The sequence below is a fragment of the Pelophylax lessonae genome (genome assembly GCF_965119305.1).
Source record: "Pelophylax lessonae genome assembly, chromosome: 8".
NCBI classification, from domain to species: Eukaryota; Metazoa; Chordata; class Amphibia; order Anura; family Ranidae; genus Pelophylax; species Pelophylax lessonae.
The window spans coordinates 224,633,778-224,657,439 of NC_138775.1; the positions used below are offsets into that span (position 1 = coordinate 224,633,778).

General features: G+C 40.7%; 1 protein-coding gene across 1 annotated transcript in view; it reads left to right on the plus strand.

The window, feature by feature from the left end:
* Positions 1–23,662, plus strand: part of LOC309561659 (uncharacterized protein) — a gene marked incomplete at both ends in the record, with an annotated part of 129,981 nt that overhangs the window by 99,590 nt on the left and 6,729 nt on the right. The window contains 6 exons of the mRNA XM_082265652.1: positions 6,103–6,132; positions 12,851–12,877; positions 16,578–16,607; positions 19,139–19,165; positions 19,669–19,698; positions 21,007–21,036. Coding sequence (XP_082121778.1) covers positions 6,103–6,132; positions 12,851–12,877; positions 16,578–16,607; positions 19,139–19,165; positions 19,669–19,698; positions 21,007–21,036 — 174 coding nt within the window. The remainder of the gene's footprint in view (positions 1–6,102; positions 6,133–12,850; positions 12,878–16,577; positions 16,608–19,138; positions 19,166–19,668; positions 19,699–21,006; positions 21,037–23,662) is intronic.

Below are 23,662 nucleotides of genomic sequence, written 5' to 3' on the forward strand. Positions count from 1 at the left end.
TTTTTTCTCTTTTTTTTTTTAAATATAAGCTGCTTTATACCTTATTTTATAGCGCTGCTTGGTGCTCACGTGACCAATTGCCTCTCTCCTCCTTTTCTCCTCCTGGCTGATGGGGATTCACAGCCCCGCCCGCTGTAGCTTTCAGATTGAGAGAGGAGAGAGGCGGCTGGTCAAAATATATAGCAGCTTATTTTTTAAAAAAAAACATACACTGGGGCACAACAGTTACTGAAAAAGAGGGGATTGTTGGGGGAGTGTGGCACAAACACTCAGTGGCTTAACAATCACCTAAACTTCGAAGCTGGTAATATTTGGTTTTAAATTTGTCTATACCTAAAAGTACATGTAACAGCTTTTTATGAATCTATGGTAAAAGATCATATTTATTTAAATGGGAATAGTTTTGTTTGTTCACAAAATATAGCCCCATCACGCAGAGTTTAAAACTGAGAAAACCCATAAACTCTGGAAATTCATGACCTTGCACTGACTTTTGATTTGAAGAAAAATTTTGGGAGTCAAATTGCCGCCCCTCTCAAAGTGCCGCATGGGTCCAATGATCCTGACGGCAGGGCCCTCTTTGGTAATGACCTTGCATAGTTGTTGCATTTTTTATGCTGAAGCAGTTTACTGTTTGTTACAATTTTTGGCTGCATGCACATTGTGCTCCTTTAGAAGCATTTTCGCCCTACAAGAGAAAAGCAGCTTAAAAAAGCACAACAAAAGCTGTGATTTTTTTTTTTTTTACAAGTGTTTATGCTTTAATGCATGTTTATGCACATCTGCATGTTTGGTGTTAATGCATTCCATTGGCCAGAACTTTCATTTCATGCTTTAACATGCAAATGCGCTCAGCATTAATGCATGTTTATGCACATCTTTTTCTGCCCAAGCTTTCCTCTCGTCATATGGGTCTGCTGCACTGATTCCCTGGATCTGTGCAGATTGAACAACCTGCCTCTCCCGGCCTCTTTGCTCCCAGCCTTGGTGTACCCCCAGTGGCTATGATGTCCAGTCTTGTTAGTTAGATACTAAGTCAAGCAGGGTAGCACGGAAGCAACACAGGGCTATTGACAAGAAGTATGTTGTATAAATACAGCCCTGGTTATAGGATTCTTTTCTTTTTCAAAGCTGCATACAGTATTTGTAATAGAATAATGTGAGATATGATTTCTGGAGCGGGTAATCATCATAATCGTTTTATTTTATTTCACAATTTAGGTGATCTTTCTATTAGCTAGTAGTAGTTAGTCATATTCAACTGGATTTGTTCTGACTTTTAAATATAAAACTCAAACAGTTTGTGAAATGTTGTTCTAATACTTTTGAGAGAAAATAAATTTGTGGTTTTATGAATATGGTATTATTATAGAATACAATAATAGAACAAAAATATAAAATGATTTTTTTAAATCAGAATACTTTGTTATAAATTGTTAGATCAAAAATACTTTTTGAAATGTCAGTTTCTTGCTTCCACCAGAATTACCTTTGGATACATCCTTACAACAACAAATGCCACCAGGTAATATTTGATAACTTGAAAAGTTGTACACAGATCACATACACTATAAATGGAACGTATAAATAATTTTGACCAAAAAATAGCAAATATGGGAGGGGGCGTTAAAAAAGGGCCAGCAATGATTGGAAAACTGGTAACTGGAAAACTGATTGGAAAATTGGAAACTGTTATCTTAGCCTCTGATCTGCAAATGCCATGGCACTACACATATGATCAGTTATGACACCAGCCATTTGTTGCTTTGACAGTTTGGTTGAGAGCACAACCAATGTGACAGTTAAGCCCCGTACACACGTACCGATTGTCGGCCGAACGATCGGCCGTCTTTTGTCCGGTGCTGTTTTGTTGGTTGAAAAGTGCTCAAGACTGCACACGAATTTTGTCGGCCAACAACAACCAACTGCAGAAGTGATGTCATGTTCTGGTCAACTTTTCGTGTGTTTTTTCTTCACTGAGCATGCCCAGTCTTGATCATCACATTTTTGTCGGCCGAAATCTGTACTGACTGAAGAACAATCGGCCGTTCTTTGTTGGCCAACAAAAATTTTAAAGCCTGCACACCAGATTTTGTTCGGCCGAAAAGTCGCAGTCGGTTGTCGGAAGCATCATACTAACAAGCCGGCAATCGGCCGATCGGACGTTGGCCGTAAATATTTACGGCCGACAATCGGTACGTGTGTACGGGCCTTTAGTGTTCCTGGCATGCCGGAAATGTAACTGTTTTTTAAACCGTTAAATCGATGGGCTTACTTCCACTTTAAATTGGAACTTTATCCATAAATATGTTCTTTAGCAAGGAACATACATTTCACATTCATATTTATGCTACCAAAATAAGTGTGTGCTGTAAATTGCCTTCAGCATTGTTCCTGTTACTTCTTGCTGGAGGCTGCCATTTTGCTGAAGCTCAGAGTACCTGAGCAGCAGTAAATGTTTAGGTTGTCAACAGATTGACATCTACACATCAGCACAGTGCCAAAAAATAGAGAGCAAATGAACATGTGCAGAGCAGAGTGAGACAGTGTATTACTGGATTTTAAACAGTATGGGCACTTATTATCAATGCTTTACATAGTATACCTGCAAAAGGGGCCAGTCTGAAGTGATCTAGCACAACTTAATTTGCTGACTAAAGTTTCACTTTAAGAATGTCAAAAGCTGCTGACAAGTATTAAGTGCAGGCATCCAGAGGTACGTACCACTGCAGCTTTTGGTATTCCCTGAACTGGTATTCCAATTGATTGTCTGACCCCACTCCTTCTCCTCCTTCCACACATTTCCGTTGGTCAGTGAGACAACACATCACAGTGATGGGCCAGTAAGTATGTGTGGGACCAGAGTAATATCAGTAGTGGAGAATTCCAAAACTACCTGAAAGTCGTGGCATTGTTGAATCAGAACAGTTAGCATTGAGACAAACCAGAGCATACCAAAATCTGCTATAGGTATACACAGTACATGCACCTGTCAGCAGCTTTCTGTATTCCTAAATAGACAAGCTCTTCAAAAGGTTCCCAAAAGTGTCAGACACAGCATTACCTCTAATTGAGCTGGAGTCTGACCAGGTAAAAGGTTGGGGAGATGTGCTGGTCACTAATCCATCACCAGTTTTACGCCTCGGAAACTGAACACCAGGGAGCGAGCATAGTCCCAGATATTGCAAAAGGTTTCAAATCGCCATCCTGTCTGCCAAAGAAACCCTCATTGCTGATGGCCTTAGGGGCACAGTTTGTGTACTTTTGTTGCTTGCATAGTTTACTGTGTATTTGTGTATTTGCTATTGTTTTTTTATTAGTTTACTGTGTATTTATAGTTCAACCACTCTGAGTCCCCAAGCAATAGGGATCTGTAGTATGACCAAGTAAAGCATTGGGAAGGTGTACCGTTCTTTAATCCATCATAGATCTTACACCTGAAAACTGGATGCAAATATCCAGCATATTTTCAGATATAGCAAAAGGCTTCAAACTGCTAACCTGCCTGCTAAAGCTGTCCTGCAGGTCCTCGTCGCTGGTGGCCCCGCACAGTTTGTGCATTTTGTTTTTGGAATAGCTTACTATGTAAGAATTACCAGATTTCTGGAATAGGAGGGTAGTGACAAGGGGCACTTGGTCCAGAAGGGTAGTAAGCAAAAATTTTGCCTTGGCCACAAAAGAACCTTTTATTTGAGGATTCTTGTATACACAGCTATGTGAAATGTTATGGCAGAACTATTGTAATGCATATTTTTAAATTATAGGAATGAATATTGGTGTCAACTCTGGCATCGATAATATTTTGTTTCACACCTTTCTACATCTAAAACCACATACTAATCATTTGTAAACACATCTACAGTAATGGATCATATTTAATTTAGTTTGAATGAATTAATGTGTTCACCATAATAGCCCATTCACATTGAGGCGACACGACTTCGGGGGGCGACCTGTGAAGTCGCGTGCACCGCTGTGCACTGCGACTTCGGCGCGACTTGCAGAGACTTCACATAATGGAAGTCTATGCAAGTCGCTCCGAGGTCGCCCCAAAGTAGTACAGGACCCTTTTTCTAAGTTGGAGCGACTTGTGTCGCTCCTATTAGAACGGGTCCTGTACTACTCAATGGACCGCGACATACCGCGACTTGTCAGGCTGACCAAGTCGCCTGACAAGTCGCGCTAATGTAAATGGGCTCTTAAATGCCAATTGAACATTTAGTTGAAAACAACTACAGACAAAAAGACAAGCACAAAATAGAGAGTTTATAGATAGTGTAGTAATTTTAATAAAATTGACGTAGAACAAAATGCACTTACAGAGGAGTGATATGTCGGTAGCTCATCTGTAACCCAGGTCCAGTCTAGATGACCCCTTTCTCTGTGGTCAGCAGCTGGGGTTAGGTCATGCCATGTGACAGAATGGCTGTAGCAGATCTGCTCACTAAATGTATACAGAGCGGCACCTTGCAGGCACGAGAGGTATGGCCGATCCTCCCACTTCCAGGTCATTGGGATGACAGCTGCCATCTTAGTGACTTGAAAGTTAAAGTATTAGTAACACGGGTCTGCTGCAGTCATTCTCAGAGTTCATCAGATTGAGCAACCTGCCTCTCCCAGCCTCTCTACCCTCAGCCTTAGTGTGCCTTCTAAGGCTATGATGTCTGATCTTGTTGGTGTGATACTAAATCAAGTAGGGTATAAAGGAAGCAACACAGGACTGCTGGACAAGACAGAACAGAAAGTATACATTCAGTCCTGGGTATAGAACAGTGATGGCGAACCTTGGCACTCCAGATGTTTTGGAACTACATTTCCCATGATGGTCAACTACACTGCAGAAAGCATGAGCATCATGGGAAATGTAGTTCCAAAACATCTGGGGTGCCAAGGTTCGCCATCACTGGTATAGAATATTGTTTGTTCAAAACTGAATATTTGTACTGTACTGATATTTGGATAATATTTGGAGCGGGTTATAATTAGCTTTTTTTCCCCACGCTTTAAGTGATCTCACCATCATCTAGTAGTAGTTAGTCACATTCAACTGCACTTGTTCTGACCTTTAAATATAAAGCACACACATTTCTAGGAAACATTTTCTTATGAATTTGATGCAAAATAAATTTGTGGCTTTATGAAAATGACATTAGAATAAAAGAGTAGAAAAAAATATATAAATAAAAATTTCTTTAAAAAAAAATCTGAAACCTTCTTGTTTAAAATTGTTATTTCAAAAAGACATTTTGAAATGCCATGACCATTTTCTTGCTTCTTCTAGGGATACCATTGGATGCATCCATACAACAACAAATTTCACCAGGTAGTATTTGTTTACTGAACACAAACTTTATAAAAGGAATGTATGAACCATCATGACAAATATAGAGGTTTAGGAATGTTACAGAAAACATATTATCCGTGTGAGGTACATCTCCTATGTCTTTCAGTAGACTTACAGACACGTTAAGAATGCTAAAGCCTGCTGAAAGTAGGAAATGCAAACAGGGATGGGCCAGTGGGTATGTTTGGTAAAAAGGTTCCAGACTGCTGACCTGCCTGCCCATGCAATTTGGGTGGGTCTTCATTGTTGATAACCCAGCAAAATGTGTGCATTTTTTTGTTTCTGAAATAGTTTAATATTTTTTTTCCAGTTTCAATAATTATTACATGAGCTAGAAGTAGTAAGTCACATTCAATTGGACTTGTTCTGTAATGCTGAATATGTTTTGCTGGTTGCTAAAGAAGCTTTTTCCATTCTCATGAGTGCAAGGAACATACCCCACCATTTATAGCCACCCAAGTAACCCAGTCACTTTAATCTTTTACCACGAGATGTGTCAAGGCAGATCTTGATTATTCAGTATGGGATGGGGAGTATGAAAGTTTGTGAAACCTCCCTGTTCTATTTAAAACATAAAGGTTTTCCTAATGTGCCATGAATTAGGGGAGAGGTGTCAGTTGTACGGATGAAAGTGTGTATAGTCAGATTGCCACGGCAGGGATTATATGTGTTACACATCTGTATAATTTATAAGCAGCTGTGTGGAATGTCATCAAATAATCTTTTGCTTATAAAAGCTTCATATTTGTATTTTTCAGGAATGGGTTTTGGTGTTAATTCTGGAACCGGTAATTAATATTATTATTATACAGGATTTATTTAGCACCAACAGTTTGCGCAGCGCTTTACAAAATGAAATAATATAATATTTTGTTTTATACATTTTAAATATGAATTCAATTAGAGATCCACAATAATGGATTATATTTAAAGCTGAACCCCAAGCTATATTCAATAAATATATTAAATGTGAAATTGCAGTTAGCGTAAGTACCTGAATTTGACTTGGTATCAGCACCTTCCAATCCCTTATACTGTATGGCAGCACTCAGGTTTGGAGAGGAAGGGGCAGGACTAAAAGCCAAATAGGTGTACGCCATGCAAACATACTAATAAACAACATGCTGATAGATGAAGAGAGCACAGTGGGCAGGGGGATGACATCATCAGTCTGCTGCTTTCCTTTTACAGTTCAGTCTCTAAAACGGTAATATGGGTCTTGCACCCATTCCTGGGATCTGACAGATTTGAGCAACCTGCCTCTTCAGTCTTAGTGAGCCTTCTGTGGCTATGATGTCTTTTCTTGTTGGTTTGATACTAAGACTAGCCAAACACGTGGAATAGGAGGGAAGCTGTACAGGGTAGGCGTACTAGAGCAGGGATGCTCAAACTATGGCTCTCCAGCTGTTGCAGAACTACACATCCCATTAGGCATTGTAAAACTCTGACATTCACAGACATGACAAGAAATGATGGGAATTGTCGTTCCTGGACAACTGGAGGACCATAGTTTGCACCCCCCCCCCCCCCCCCTTGACTAGAGGGTCAGAAAGTATAATTCCAGCCCTGGATACAAAATAAACTTTTCTCAAGTCTGCCTATTTGTATTTCACAGCCAACCGGGATATGATCTCTGGAGGAGGTAATAACTTTGTTTTAGTTATCTTTTACAATGTATAAGCAGCTGTATGAAATATTGTAAGAACTGTTTTCAACGCAGCATATTTGTATGTTACAGGAATAAATATGGGTGTAAACTTCGGAGCTGGTAATATTTTCTTTCATACCTTTCTACATCTAAAACCACGTACTAATCCTTTGTAAATACATCTACAGAAATGGATCATATTTCATTTAGTTGGAATAGATTAATGTGTTCACCATTAAAGCCCATTTGAACATTTAGTGTTTACATACATATACTTTTACATCTAAAACCACAGTTAGATTTTAGAGTATTAACCATTACAGGAAGGAACCCAAGACCCCTTGATGTGTAGCCAAAAAGTCAGTGTCCAGCATACATCCCTGTGGTTACTGATCCCAGTACCACCTCTTCAGGCACTTCCAGGCTTCCTGGCTACAGCTGCCTCTTTTACTAGCCTTCCTGGCTAAATTCTCCAGCACAGTGATGCTAGACTTACACTCTTCCCACAGTCCTCCCTGACTGCACACTCACCAGCTCACCTGGCTGACTTCTCAGGGGATCCCCTGGATGTGGTGACTTTCCCCTGATATCCTCTCACTTGCTCCCATACCTCCAAGAAGGATTCCTCCATGTGTTGTAGAGAGTCCCTCCAGCACCTGAGCCCTAGGCCTTAAGTCACCCCCCCCCCTCCAGACTAGAGGGCATCCTCAATGGCCACTGACAGCCTCTTCAGCACTCCATCTTCCACCTGACTGCCTCTACTAGCAGGACCCATACCCCCTACCAGCCCATTCTGCTGGGGATTGGCTGGAGCCCTCATCAACATTCCAAGCAGCTCCTCCTAGACTCCACCCAACTGCCTCTGGAAGCTTCTCCAAGGTTCCAAAAAGCAGGGGCATTCACCAGAGACGCTGCTTACTAAGTCATCCAGCCCCCCTGAGTCACTCAGCCCTGACCCAGATTCAATCCAGGCCTTGTTCTCAGCCAAGCCAAATTTACCTACATTACAACTTATTCTGTACATCCAATCTAGCACACTAGAGGGTGCTACACTTGTGAAACCACCCTGTTCTATTTATATAATCCTTCCCATGGTGCCTTGGATTAAGGGAAAGGTGTCATTTGTTCGAGTTGCATTGTCAAAGGTGTGTATTGTTAAACTGCCATGGTAGAGATGTTAAAAAACATAATGTGTATTATACTGTAAATCTGTACTATGTATAAGCAGCTGTATGAAATATTATAACGGAACAATTTTTAATGCATATTTGTACCACATATTATTCCAATGTAAACAAATCTACAGTAGTTGATTATATTTAATTTAATTGGAAGGGTTATAAATGGCCACTGTGAAAACCCAAGCTAACGTTTTAATTACATTCAATTAATAATAATCACATTCAATTGAATATTAATTAAATACATACTAGGTGCATGAATACAAAAAGTGTTCAAAGTCTTAGGGCCTATTTCACACCAGAGAGATCCCCTGTCATTTAGTGCACACTCGTTAATGTGCTTTGTTAATGCGCCTTAGGTTGCCTTGTTATTAATTATTAGATTAAATATACATTTGGAATGTCATGATCATACAGCTTTCATACTTTTACCAGGAGTGCAATCTGATGCAACCTCACAAACAGGTAATAATTTACAACTCGGCTTTTTACTTACTGAACACATGAAAAATTAATGTTTGTGTTTTTTTGTTGCTTGATTGTTTTCTGTGTATTTGCAATTGAGCTACTCTGGGTCCGCTTATTTGAAACTGAACTGCTAATAGAGTTGGGTGACAGTTTCTAGTTACACCAATGTGGGCAGAGTGAGCAACCGGTCTTTCTCAACCCCTTTACCCCTAACCTTGGTGTGTTTTCTCTACCTATGGCATCTGATGTTGTTCATGTTATAACAAGATTGGCCAGCCAAGGAAGAATGCCAAACAGGGCTGTTGGTTTAGTGGGATAGAAAGTATAAATGTGGCTCTGATTATTAGACTGAAAGCTGTATATCTGTACTTTACAGGAATGAATAGGGGAACGATGCCTGGAGCAGGTAATCATTTTTTATTTTTTTTCCAGTTTCACTGATTATTACATTAAATATCAGTAGTAAGTCACACTCAAATAGACTTTTCCTGCAATGTTGAAGATGTTTTGCTGCCTATTTGAGCAGCTTATTTAGTTCTAATGAGTGCCAAGAACATATTTCAACATTTGTAGCTACTCAAGTAACTGGGTCAGTTTACACCAGAATGTGGTGCGGGAAACCCATGTTTCATGCCCGTTCCCGCACTGCATTCAAAACACTCTTCAGTTGCGATCTGCAGCAGGTGTCAATTTTAAAGCGGAGTTCTACCCAAAAATGGAACTTCCGCTTTAGGTATTCTAACCCCCTGACATGCCACATTTGGCATGTCATTTTTTTTGGGGGGGGGAGCGGGTACCTAGTTTTGACAGGTACCCGCTCCCACTTCCGCTCGGAAGTTCTCCTCTCCCCCTCCCTCCCTGCAATCTTCTGGGACATGTCAGAGGTCGATCAAGACGCGCAGCGCGACTCACGCATTCGCAGTGGGTACCCGGCTGTGAAGCAGCAAACTGTCACAGCCGGGTGCCCACAGCAGTGATGCCGGCGCCGAGGGAGAGGATCGAGGCTTCGGGCAGCCGCATCGCTGGACCGTTGGACAGGTGAGTGAAATGGCTGGAACTCCCCTTTAAGTTAATGACGCCTCAATCACAGATCACAAACCTAATGTGGTTGCCCGCACTAGAGCGCATGGAACAAAGGTACCATGTAATGCAGTTGCAGTGAGCTTGCAAAATTAGTACATGTACTAATTTTTGTGCGAAATGACACTGCACAGAACTGCATGTGAACCGCTCAAGAACTGGCTCTAAAACCATTACTCTGGAATTTGCCAAGACAGATATAGATTGTCCAGTATATGAAGGGAAGTATGAAAGCTTGTGTAACGCACCCAGTGCTGTATCTTGGCCTAGGCCAACAAGGCCCAGGCCTAGGGCGGCACTTTGCAGGGGGGGCAGCAAAAAAGTGGGCACTGATAAGCTTCACTGATGGGGCTGCATTGATATTCTGCACTAATGGGCACTAATGGGCTGCACTGATGGCCACTGATGAGGCTGCAATGACTGCCACTGATAAGGCAGCACTGATGGGCACTGATATGATACACTGATAGGCTGCACTAATGGCCACTGATGAGGCCGCACTGATATGCTGCACTGATGGCCAGTAATGAAGCTGCACTGATGAGGCTGAACTTATGGAAACTGATGAGGCTGCACTGATGGGCACTGAAAAACTGGTTGTAGTCTGTGGTTTACAGATAACAGGGCGGGTCATAAACATGAAAGGGGTGTGGCCTTTACAGGAAGGGGTGGGTCATATTTAAATTAGGGGGTGCCCAAGTTTAGTCAGGCCTAGGGCAGCACAAAACCTAAATACACCACTGAACGCACCCCCTAAAGATCTGCAGTGAACTGAGATCCCCCACCCTGCACAGCCAGGTACACCAAATTTTCACAGTCACTTCAGAGTCAGAAAACAGCATGGTACTTTTATTTATTTTTTGTTTTATTATGGCTGATAAATTTGAATGGGGTTAGGGGCATTATGGGATGTCTACTTGACTTCAAACAACTCCAGGGACACCTTCTCCTATATACAGTCTTTATACACTCCCCATTTTCTCCAGCACACTTGCTTGCAGAACACCAGCTGGCACACTGTTAGTTAACCACTAGCCGACTGCTCACAGTAATCCTACCATGGCAGTGCGGCTCCCATGGGTCCAGCAACGTAGACCTATGCAAAAAATCGCAGATCGTCACCATTACTAGTAAAAAAAAAAAAAAACATTAAAAGTCCCAGTTCACACTTGTGCGATGCGGGAAGGCTGCAAATTCACAGCCTGTTCCCGCATCGCAAACGCACATATGGCAGTTCACACTGCCATATGCGATATGCAGGGGGTGCCAATTAAATGTTAACGACACCCCCAGTTTGATCGCATATCGCAGTGCGATCCGACAGTTCGCACAGGATCGGATCGCACAAGTGTGAACCACTGTGCGATCCGACCCTGATGCGGCTGAAAAAAAGGGTCATGTGCGAGTTTGGTGCGGATACAGTGCGAATTCAGCCATACAAAGTGTATGGCTAAATTCGCATCCGCACATCCGTTCGCATGTAATGAAGGAGCAGTGCGCACCAAATTAAATGCGATCGCCGCACTCGCAATAATGTGAACCGGCCCTAAATCTTTCCCGTAGTTAGTAAACGCGATAACTTTTGCACAAACCAATCAAAATACACTTATTGCGTTTTTTTTTACTAAAACTAAGTAGCAGAAAACAAATTGGCCTAAAATGTTAAAAAATTATTGGGAATGTTATATAGCAGAATGTGAAAAATATATTTTTTTTTTTCAAAATTGTCGCTCTTTTTTTGTTTATAGCGCAAAAATTTAAAATTGCACAGGTGATCAAATACCACCAAAAGAAAGCTCTATTTGTGAGAAAAAAAGGACGTAAATTTTGTTTGGACACAGCATCGCACGGCCGCGCAATTGTCCCTTAATTTAACGCAGTGCCGAATCGTAAAATAGGGTCTGGTCAGGAAGGGGGTAAAATCTTCCGGTCTTAAAGTGGTTAATCTGACACAGATCTCAGTTAGATTTTAGAGTATCAACCATTACAGGCAGGAACCCAAGGCCCCTTGATGTGTAGCAAAAAGGTTAGTGTACAGCATACATCCCTGGGGCTACTGATCCCAGCACCACCTCTTCAGGCACTTCCAGGCTGCCTAGCTACAGCTGCCTCTTTTACTAGCCTTCCTGGCCAAATTCTCCAGCAGCACAGTGTGTATAGTCAGATTGCCATGGCAGGGATTATATGTGTATTACACATCTGTACAATGAATAGGCAGCTGTGTGGAATGTCATAAAATAATATTTTGCTTAAAAAAACTGCATATTTGTATTTTGCAGGAATGGGTTTTGGTGTTAATTCTGGAGCCAGTAATTATTTGTTTTATTATACAGGATTTATTTAGCACCAACAGTTTTCCCAGCTCTTTAAAAAATGAAATAATATAATATTTTATTGTATATATTTTACATATTAATTAAATTAAAAATCTACAATAATGGATTATATTTAAAGCTGAACCCCAAGCTGTATTCAATAAATATATTAAATGTGAAATTGCAGTTAGCGTAAGTACCTGAATTTGACTTGGTATCAGCACCTTCCAATCCCTTATACTGTATGGCAGCACTCAGGTTTTGCGAGGAAGGGGCAGGACTGAAAGCCAAATAGGTGTACTCCATGCAAACGTACTAATAAACAACATGCTGATAGAAGAAGAGAGCACAGTGGGCAGAGGGATGAGATCATCAATCTGGTGCTTTTCTTTTACAGTTCAGTCTCTAACACGGTAATATGGGTCTTCTGCACCTATTCCCGGGATCTGACAGATTTGAGCAACCTGCCTCTCCCAGTCTTAGTGAGTCTTCTGTGGCTATGATGTATTTTCTTGCTGGTTTAATACTAAGACTAGCCAAACATGTGGAATAGGAAGGCAGCTGCACAGGGTAGTCGGACTAGAGCAGGGATCCTCAAACTATGGCCCTCCAGCTGTTGCAGAACTACACATCCCATTAGGCATTGTAAAACTCTGACATTCACAGACATGACCAGGCATGATGGGGATTGTAGTTCCTGAACAACTGGAGGGCCATAGTTTGCATACCCCCTCGACTAGAGGGTCAGAAAGTATAATTCCAGCCCTGGATACAACATAAACTTTTCTCAAATCTGCCTATTTGTATTTTACAGGCAACCGGGATATGATCTCTGGAGGAGGTAATAGCTTTGTTTTAGTTATATTTTACAATGTATAAGCAGCTGTATGAAATATTGTAAGAACTGTTTTCAACGCAGCATATTTGTATGTTACAGGAATAAATATGGGGGTAAACTTCGGAGCTGGTAATATTTTGTTTCATACCTTTCTAAATCTAAAACCACGTACTAATCCTTTGTAAATACATCTACAGAATTGGATCATATTTCATTTAGTTGGAATAGATTAATGTGTTCACCATTAAAGCCCATTTGAACATTTAGTGTTTACATACATATACTTTTACATCTAAAACCACAGTTAGATTTTAGAGTATTAACCATTACAGGCAGGAACCCAAGGCCCCTTGATGTGTAGCCAAAAAGTCAGTGTCCAGCATACATCCCTGTGGCTACTGATCCCAGCACCACCTCTTCAGGCACTTCCAGGCTTCCTGGCTACAGCTGCCTCTTTTACTAGCCTTCCTGGCCAAATTCTCCAGCACAGTGATCCCAGACTTACACTCTTCCCACAGTCCTCCCTGACTGCACACTCACCAGCCCACCTGGCTGACTTCTCAGGGGATCTCCTGGATGTGGTGACTTTCCCCTGATATCCTCTCACTTGCTCCCATACCTCCAGGAAGAATTCCTCCGTGTGTTGTAGAGAGTCCCTCCAGCAAATGAGCCCTAGGCCCAAAGTCCCCCCCCCCCAGACTAGGGGGCATCCTCAAGGGCCACTGACAGCCTCCTCAGCACTCCATCTTCCACCTGACTGCCCCTGCTGGCAGGACCCATACCCCCTACCAGCCCATTCTGCTGGGGATTGGCTGGAGCCCTCATCAACATTCAAAGCAGCTCCTCCTAGACCCCACCCCACTGCCTCTGGAAGCTTCTCCAAGGTTCAAAAAAGCAGGGGGAGTCACCAGAGGTGCTGCTTACTAAGTGACCCTGCCTCCCTAAGTCACTCAGCCCTGACCCAGATTCAATCCCGGCCTTGTTCTCAGCCAAGCCAAATTTACCTACATTACAACTTATTCTGTACATCCAATCTAGCACACTAGAGGGTGCTACACTTGTGAAACCACCCTGTTCTATTTATATAATCCTTCCCATGGTGCCTTGGATTAGGGAAAGGTGTCATTTGTTCAAGTTTCATTGTCAAAGGTGTGTATTGTTAAAATGCCATGGTAGAGATGTTAAAAAGCCTAATGTGTATCATACTGTAATAATGTATAAGCAGCTGTATGAAATATTATAGCGGAATCATTTTTTAATGCATATTTATATATTACAGGAATGAATATGGGTGGAAACTTTGGAGCTGGTAATATTTTGTTTTACATTTCTGTACCTCTAACTACAGATTTTTTCAATGTAAACACATCTACAGTAACAGATTATATTTAATTTACTTGGAATGGTTAAACTAGACTCTTATTTAAAATTAACTATTTTAATTATTATGCTGCTAGCATTAATAAATAGATAAGAAGGTACTGTATATTATATTTATTTGTTTTATACTTTTTACAATTCTTAAGTTGTCTCCTGACTTTTGGCCTAGGCAAAAATAAATAAATAGAAGACTCTCATGCTATCACTATATGAAGGACAAAAAAAGTGGGATAAGATGTGATAAAAAAGGGGTCGCTGCTAGCACTCAAGCGCTTATCCGAGGCGGTAAAAAGTAAAAATAAAATTAATAAGTGTAGCGCTACCCTAAGAAGGCAGCTGAAATATGTGACCTTGAGAGAAAATTCAGCAGTGACACATTAGGGCTCTTTCACACACGGAGTCCGCCAGACGGACTCCCTTTTTCTCAGAGGGGGATCGATCCGCCAGTGTCCCTTCACCAGTGTGATCAACTGGCACCAAAGTGCTCTCTAGCAGCAAACTTCAGTATTTCTTGGATAAGACTCGTAGTAGAAATTAATCCATAAGTGGTTGTACTAATGTTCTACCACCAGATTTCCTCAAACGTCTGTACCCAAAGTGTATTTGGTCAGCCCTATCACTGGCTGGTAATGTCTGGAATATTACGGATTGCTTGTCCTCATAAGCACATATGGAGGGATAGAAAGGCAGCTCTCATAGTGTAGCAAGTTAAATACTTAATTAAAGCAAACAGCATTACCAACTCACATTTAAGGATAAAAAGGTCCAGCGCTGGCTCAGGCTAAACCGCCCGTGATGGTTGTAACATCACTTCCGGTGTTCTCTGTCCACGCCCAGGCAAAAATAATGTCATACGTCCTAGGAGTCTTCATGGGCATTTTTTTCTTCCAACTAGAGGAGTGTGGGAAGGGTTTTCCCAACTAAGCACACCCTGCTGCCTGCATGCCAGAGCAAAGGGCAGATGAATTCCAGAAAGTAAATTCTATATTAATGGCATTTTTAGTTTGTGGTGCTCAAATACAGTTAAGTTCCACGTTAATGTGTTCACTGTTAAAACCCAAATAAAGGCTTTATACAACAAGAAAAACCCTCTGGATGGGACTTTTAAGGGCAATAGGTAGACAAAAGTATACATTTTTAAAAATATGGGGAAATACAGAGAAAGAGAAAAAAGGAAACATTTCTCAAAAAAAAAAAAAAAAAGGTCTGATAACCAGGGTCACAATGTATACTCTGCCGAGAGTGTGGTCACGGGCTGGTGAGCTTCTTTAAACCAGGTCTTATGAGCTATATACTGCATTGGCCTCCCTTCTGGTACTGGTCTGTGGATCACCTTGCACAATAAACCCCTCTGCATCGTGTATGAAGTACTTTGCAGATAATCCAGAGACAATTGGAGGTCTCTCACTCATGCCCCTTGTGGACGCTAGGGGTCATCTGGATCCTGGCCTGTGGCCCGCTCTGGTACTGACTGATTTCAGCCTTGTATGAAATACTCTGGCTTGGTTCTTTTAAATATGCGGTTGTTTCATTCTAAACATCTGAGCATCTGTGATTGGAGACTTCTGTACATAGCTATGCTCATATACACCCCTGAGGAAGAATTTGACCTCACCATTTTCGAAACGCGTTGGATTTCAGCTGTCTATGTTTTTCAGAATATGCTCTTCTCCACTGTCAGGTGTTATGTATGATATTGTGTAACCGCATTACATTGTTTTAACTACTCCGGGGGTCTCTCTGGATTCATGTGATTGTTTTTCATGTTTCATGTAATAAACTTCATATTTTTTTGAGACATTTTTCCTTTTTTCTCTTTCTCTGTATTTCCCCATATTTTTTTTAAATGTATACTTTTGTCTACCTATTGCCCTTAAAAGTCCCATCCACAGGGTTTTTCTTGTTGTATGTATTGATTTTGGGATGTGGGCACACTAATCTCTAACTTGCTCCAGTTTAAAGCAATTACAAATAAAGGCTTTAAATCAACTTAATGCAAACCAGGTGTATCAGTACAAAAAAGTGTTCAGATCCGTAGGGCCTATTTACACCAGAATGGTCCACTGTCATTTAGTGTACACTCATTGATGGGTGCTTGTTAATGAGCCTTTGGTCACCTTTTAATTCATTCATTATTAGATCAAAAATACATTGGAATGTCATAATCATACAGATTTTATACTTTTACCAGGAACGCAATTGGATGTACCCTCCCAAACAGGTAATTTACAACTGAGGGCTTTCAGCCTAATGGGACAAAAAGTATACATTGTGACCCTGGTTATCAGACCTTTTTTTAATGCTGTATATCTATACTTTACAGGAATGAATAGAGGAACAAAGTCTGGAGCAGGTAATCATTTATTTTTTTCTTTCCAGTTTCATTGATTGTTTACATTAGCTGATAGTAGTAAGTCGCATTTAACTGGACGTGTTCTGTAATGCTGAAGAGGTTTTGCCGCTTATTTATGCAGCTTCTTGTTACCCATAAGTTATATTTTGAGATTTCTTGTATCTCAGAAATGGTTTGGGTTAAATGAGAGTTCTTTGACCATGAGTGAAAGCTTTAACACAACAACAGAAATTCATAGGTAAATAGCAAGGAGGCCTAAACTAATACACAGCAATCTATCTATAGTACAGAAAAGGAAGAAAATCCTAGGTTAAAGGAACAAATACAGAGTATGATACTCAAAACATGAAGATACAAACAGCCAGACAGCCAACACATAGGACAGGCATTTAGATATAAGTACAAGAGGTACTGTATATTCCATAGTTACCATGCTTACAGGAGATTCCTTCTAGTCTGCTGGTTCTCAGAGACTTCTCTCCTCCAACACTTAACTAATATATACCTAACTCTCATAGACTTGCTTAGGGCCATACTGATTGGTGGAGCTATCTTACCCCTCTCCTCCCTCCCTTACAGTAGCTAATGGAGATTACACATAAACTCCTCCCAAGGCAACATTCTTTAGTTCTAATGAGTGTCAAAACATACCCCAAAATTTATAGCCACCCAAGTAACTCAGTTAATCGTGGGATATGTCAGGGCGTATCTTGATTGTCCAATACATGATGCAAAGTGTGAAAGTTTGCAAAACCACTCTGTTCTATTTATTTAGTTAAAGGAAAGGTGTAATTTGTTTGGGTTGCATGATCAAAGGTATGTATTGTCAGACTGCCATGGTAGAGATGTTAAACAGCATTATATGTGTATTATAAATATGTACAATATATAAGCAGCCATGTGGAATGTTGTAAGATAGTCTTTTGTTTATGAAAGTGTCATATTTGTATTTTGCAGAAATGGGTTTCGGTGTTAATTCCGGAGCTGGTAATCTTTAGTTCTTTATTTTATATTTAATTCTAATTAGAAATCTACAATAATTGAATTAAAGCTGAACTCCAGTTTGTTTTCATTAAATGTAATAAAGTAGAATTCCAACCCAAGCCTAATCAGTTTTAAAAATGTATTCTCCATCCTCCTAACACCTATGCTGACTAATCTGTGTAAAAGAGATGTGCATACTTACCTATTTTCAGCCTGCTCCAGTCCGGACACGTGATCAAGCTCCCCTGTCTCAGCCAGAGGCGGCTGCAGGGAAGAGGAGGAAATGCTCGACATTGGCTGGTAAATGGAAGCCTATGGGTGACATCTCTGCTCCCAGAATTTCCAGCCACTGCCAAGAGCTTTCTCCCCTTCCATGCAGCCACCACTGACTGACACGGGGGATCAAGTGATAAAGGTGTTGGGGGGGGGACATTTTTAATACTAATAATTAAGTTGAGGGTTGAGTTTTACTTTAAAGGCAAACATACAGTTAGTGTTTTTGTTGCTGAAATAGTTTACTATGTATTTTTAGTTCATCCACTCTAGGTTTGTACACCTTAAACTGAACTGCTATAAGATTAAATTGGATGTAAACCCTCACATATACCCAGTGAAGTGAACAGCCTCAGATGATACACAGAGAGGAGACAAATCTCCCTACATAGGTTTTACATAATTATCTGCTGTCTTCAGCTTTCTATATTATTTAGAATGTGCACATCTTGTTAGAATTTTTTTTCTTGTTGTATCAGTGGGAGGGGAGTCTAGGCATAAACTGTGTGTGAGCTGATTGGAGGAAAGCCACCCCCCCCCCTTTCCACTTAGGCAGAAGAATGAAGAAACTTGCAGAGCTGTGTTGTGAATAGACACGCTCTCTGCTTATCTGTCTCTAAGTTCCTTCCCTGACACAAATTTTCAGCTGCTTTTATCTCCTTTGTCGGACAACTTGTCAGAAGCTATAATGCTGATAACAGAAGAATGGAGCAGCAGAAATACACAGGACTTAAAGCTTTGGAGAGAGATAAGTACACAGTGACACTACAGATACATGTGCCCAGGTCAGATTTCATAAATGGGGTTTACATCCATTTTAAAGTGACAACTTTTTCCACTCTTCTATGGTTCCAGACTGCTATCCTGCCTGCCAAAGCTATCCTGCAGGTCCTCATTGCTGATGGTACTGGGGGGCACAGTTTGTGCATTTTTGTTGCTGGAATAGTTTACTATGTATTTGCAGTTCACCCACTGTAGGTCTGTACGTCTTGAACTGAACTTCCCTCAAACTAGGTTGACAGTCTTCCCCACTCATCTAATTGTTGATTTTAGGAGTACTGAGCAGTTTGTCTTTTTTGCCTCTCTGCCCCCCCCCCCCCCAACCTTGGCTTGTCTTATGTGGCAAGACGTCTGATCTTACTAGTTTAATACTAAGACTAGCCAGACATGCAGAATTGAAGGGGAGTTGCACAGGACAGTTGGACTAGAGGTGCAGGAAGTATAAAACCAGTCCTGGCTACAAAGTAACATTTTTTATATTTTGTATTTTACAGGGAACTGGGATAAGATATCTGGAGGAGGTAATAGCTTTTTATGGTTATCCATTACATTCATAAAATTTATCTGTATACATACAGCTATGTGAAATATTATTAAGAGAGATTAACAGAACCATTTTTTAATGAATATTTGTATATTATTGGAATGAATATGGGCGTAAAACTTCGGAGCTGGTAATATTTTGTTTTATAACTTTTTATATCAAAAACCTCATATTATTCCAATATAAGCAAATATACAGTAATTGTTTATATTTCATTTACTTGGAATTGTTTACTGTGTTCACTGTCAAAACCCAACTGAACATTTTAAATCAGCTAAATATATACAAGGTACATCAATAAAAAAAGTGTTAAAAATCTTAAGCTGGCCATAGATAGATGTTTTTTTTTTTGTTTTTTTTTTGATAAGCCAGCTATCGCTCATTTGCTAGTATGATCTAGGTCACCTTTTTATTAATTAATTATTATTTCAAAAATACATTTAGAATGTCATGATTTTACAACTTTTTTACTTTTAACAGGAAAGCAATTGGATGCACCTTCACAAACAGGTAATAATTTACAAGTCAGCTTTTTACTTATTGAACACAGGGTTGGCCTAGTGGGACAAAGTATAAATGTGGCCCTGATTATTAGACCTTTTTATCAAAGCTGCATATCTGTACTTTACAGGAAAGAATTGGGGAGCAATGTCTGGAGCAGGTAATCATTTTTTTTTCTTATTTTTTCCACAGTATCATTGATTATTGCATTAGCTAATAGTAGTAAGTCACATTCACATGGACTTGTTCTGTAATACTGAAGATGTCTGAAGCTTATTCCAGAAGCTTCTTTGGTTCTAATGAGTGCCAGGAACATACCTCATACATGTATACCCTCCAAAGTAACTTAATGACTTAAGGCTTGGTTCACACTAGGGCTACAAGAAAAAGGGGGATGTGACACCTAAAGGTATGGTGTACACTAGAAAGGAGGGGTTGATAATTGGACACACGGAGCATTAAAACAAAACCTTTATTGAAAAACCTTGATTGAATATAAAAGACAAAACCACAACATGTCAGCTAGACCCAGGAAAATTAAAAATACAACGTTGACTCCTGGGGATAGGGGAAAAGACCAGCAGCTGCTCATACATAGCCCAAGTCCATATATGCACCAATCACCACAATATCGACCGATACTGAAAATATATGTGAAACAGTCTTGTATGATATGGATAGATGGGACAAAATAGCTGTGCAGTCATTGTGAGGTGGAGGAGTAATCCTCTGAAAGGAGATCTGGACAATTATAGTTCACAATAGTGTGAATTGGATACGGGTTTCCCTGAATCCAATTCACATAACAGGAGATTTTGACCCACTCTCAATGGAGCCGGTTCACACATTTCCGGAGCGGCTGTGGAGTGGTTTGCTCAGGGGTCCTGTGTGTCTTTGGCTCTGTTTCAGGTCCGAATCCAGCCAAAAAATTGGGCCTGATTCTCTTTAACAGAGAACAGGGACGCACTGAACCCCTGCTGTCAGCCGCATCCATTTGCAGTGTGAACCCAGCCTAAATCAATTACCATGGGATGTGTCAAGGCACATCTTTATATATTATCCAATATGTGATGGGAAGTGTGAAAGTTTGTGAAACTGCACTGTTCTAGTTACATAAGCCTTATCATGGTGCCATTAACGGAAAGTCGTCATTTGTTCAGGTTGCATAGCTAAAAGTGTGTATTGTCAGATTGCCATGTTAGATATAGTAAAAAAGCATTATATATGTATGATAAATTTGTAAAATGTATAAGCAGTTGTGTAGAATGTTGTAAAATAATCTTTCATTTATAAAAGCTGCATATTTTTCTTTTGCAGGAATGGGTTTTGGTGTTAATTCTGGAGCTGGTAATATTTAGTTTTATATTTATATGTAATTTAAATTAGAAATCTATTGCAATGTATTGAATTTAAAGCAGAATTCCATGTTGTATGCATTAAATGTATCAATTATAAAAATGCAGTTAGTGTAAGCACATGAATTTGACTTCATATCAGCATCTTGCAATTCCCTAAAAGGCTTGGAGAGGAAGGGGCGGGACTGAAAGCCAATCCGGTGTACTGTATATAAATGCATTACCAAATACCATGCTGGTACAGTGAGCAGCGGGGTGACATCATCAATCTGCTGCTCTTTTTTTGACAGTCCAATCAGCAGGCTCATAGTGTAGAGAGGATACCAATGTATTCCTTAAAGTAAAGGGTTTTTACCCTAATATATTCTATGCAGAAAGGTAAAAAAAACCTTCTGCATGCAGCTCCCCCCACAGCCCCCTTAAATATGTACCTGAGCCTGATCTAAATGATGAGGCTCCCTCGCTCCTCATTGGCTTCCACTATTGTAAATCAGAGCCAGAACTAGGAAGCAGGTAGTGGGGTCAAGACTCGCTCTGTATGTCTTATGGACACAGAGCAGGGCTCAGGAGTGATCATGCACAAGTGCCCCAATAGCAAGCAGCTTGATCTTAAGGCATTCAACAGGGGGAGGAGCCAGGAGCAACAGCAGGGGGTCCAAAAAGAGTATCGGAGCTGCTCCGTGTAAAACTGTTGCAAAGAGCATGTAAGTATAACATGTTTGTTATTTTAATAATACAAATTATAAAAATAATAAAAAAGTAATAAAATATAAGAAATTAGGCTTCATAATCACTTTAACTGATGTTATAACTGGTGTTATCCACCTGCCTGGTCTGTGTAAGTATAATCTGCAATCTAGATGCAAGCAGACTGAGCGCAATCAACACTAGGTTTAGTTAACTATGTAGTTAACCTGTTTCACACCAACAGTACCAGGGAGCAGGGGGTGGGGCCAAGACCCGCGTTGGTGTCTTATGGACACACAGAGCAGGGCTCAGGAGCGATCATGCACAAGTGCCTCAATATCAAGTGGATTGCTATGGGGGTATCTGGAGGGGGGAGGAGTCAGGAGCGACAGCAGGGGACCCAAGAAGAGGAGGATCAGAGCTGCTCTGCATAAAACCATGGCACATAGCAGGTAAGAATAACATGTTTGTTATTTTGATTTAAAAATAATTACGTTTTTTAATCACTCTGTTAGTGGTGTTATCCACCTTGCTGGGCTATGTAAGTATACAGTGCAGTCTACACTAGGTTTAGTTAACTATGTAGTTAAAGTGGTTGTTAAACCACTTATATAAAATATTATAATCCCCTCTGTAATAGAACACTAAGTGCTCCTGTGCCTGTGTTATAGAAAAAATATGCAGATTGGTACCTAAATCAGAGCGGCTCCCGGTGCTCAGCTGACTCCTTAGATCTCTCCTCTGCCCAGGTGAAAGCTCCAGTGGGCAGGCCCGAACACTGCAGATGACATCTACCGGGGAGGAGGGGAAGAGAGGAGAGAGAGAGCCGAGCGGTCACGTGATCGCCGGGAGCCACTCAGATTTAGGTACAGATCGCATATTTTTTCTATAACACAGGCACAGGGGTAGTTAGTTATATATTACAGAGGGGATTAGATCGTTTTAAATAATTATGAGAGCAGCAGGAGGTGAGAGGGCGGGCACTGATGAGCAGACACACAGGCAGGGAGGGGATGGGGGAGAGGAGGACAGAGTGCTGCAGATGACAGAGACACATACACTGACCATGGTGTCAGGGCTCAGCAGCCATGATACACCATGGTCAGTGTACAAGGGGGAGAGTAGAAACTGGCAGAACCAGCCAGGTTTTTTTAGGTGTTACAGGGGGCCAAATGACACAGCACAAGCACTGTGTTGTATAACATGCTTTAAGGGAAAAGGATCTTTTTTTTTTTTTTATGAAGGGTAACATGCTTTAACCTGTTACACACCAAATAGTCACCACAATGTGTTTTAACAAGCACATAAACCATCCACAATATCGCAATAAACACAGTCATCCAACTCCCATATTTTGTGAAAGGTCAAGGCTGACGCTCTGCCTCCCAATGCAGTCCAGAACAGTTATTATGTATTTAAATTTCAATTACTCTAGGTCCCTATACCTAGAACTTGAAGAGAAGCTCCAGTCTCCCCCAAAAATACTATACAAACACTATAGCTGCTGACTTTTAATATAAGGACATTTACCTGTCTAGGGATTCAGCAATATCCTCACCCGAGCTGATTATTAAATCAACTTTGAGCGCAGGTGCTGGTAAGGTAAGGGAAACAGGCAGTGACGACTTGCAGCTTCAAATCCGGTTTCTTTCTACGCAAGCCATGTTACATTTAGCGAATGGTCCCGCAGTCTTCTGGGACCTGTAATGTGTCCCAGTAGGCTGTGGGGGGGAAGGAGGGGGGACAGGACTTCCGCACAGATCGATGTGGTGATCTAACTGGAAGTGGCAGTAGAGGGGGGAGGAGCCAAACAAGTGTAACTTCCCCTTTTGGATGAAGTTCTACTTTAAAGTGATTGTAAAGTCTTGTTTTTTTTGTTTTTTTTAAATAACAAACATGTTATACTTACCTCCTCTTTGCAGTTGGTTTTG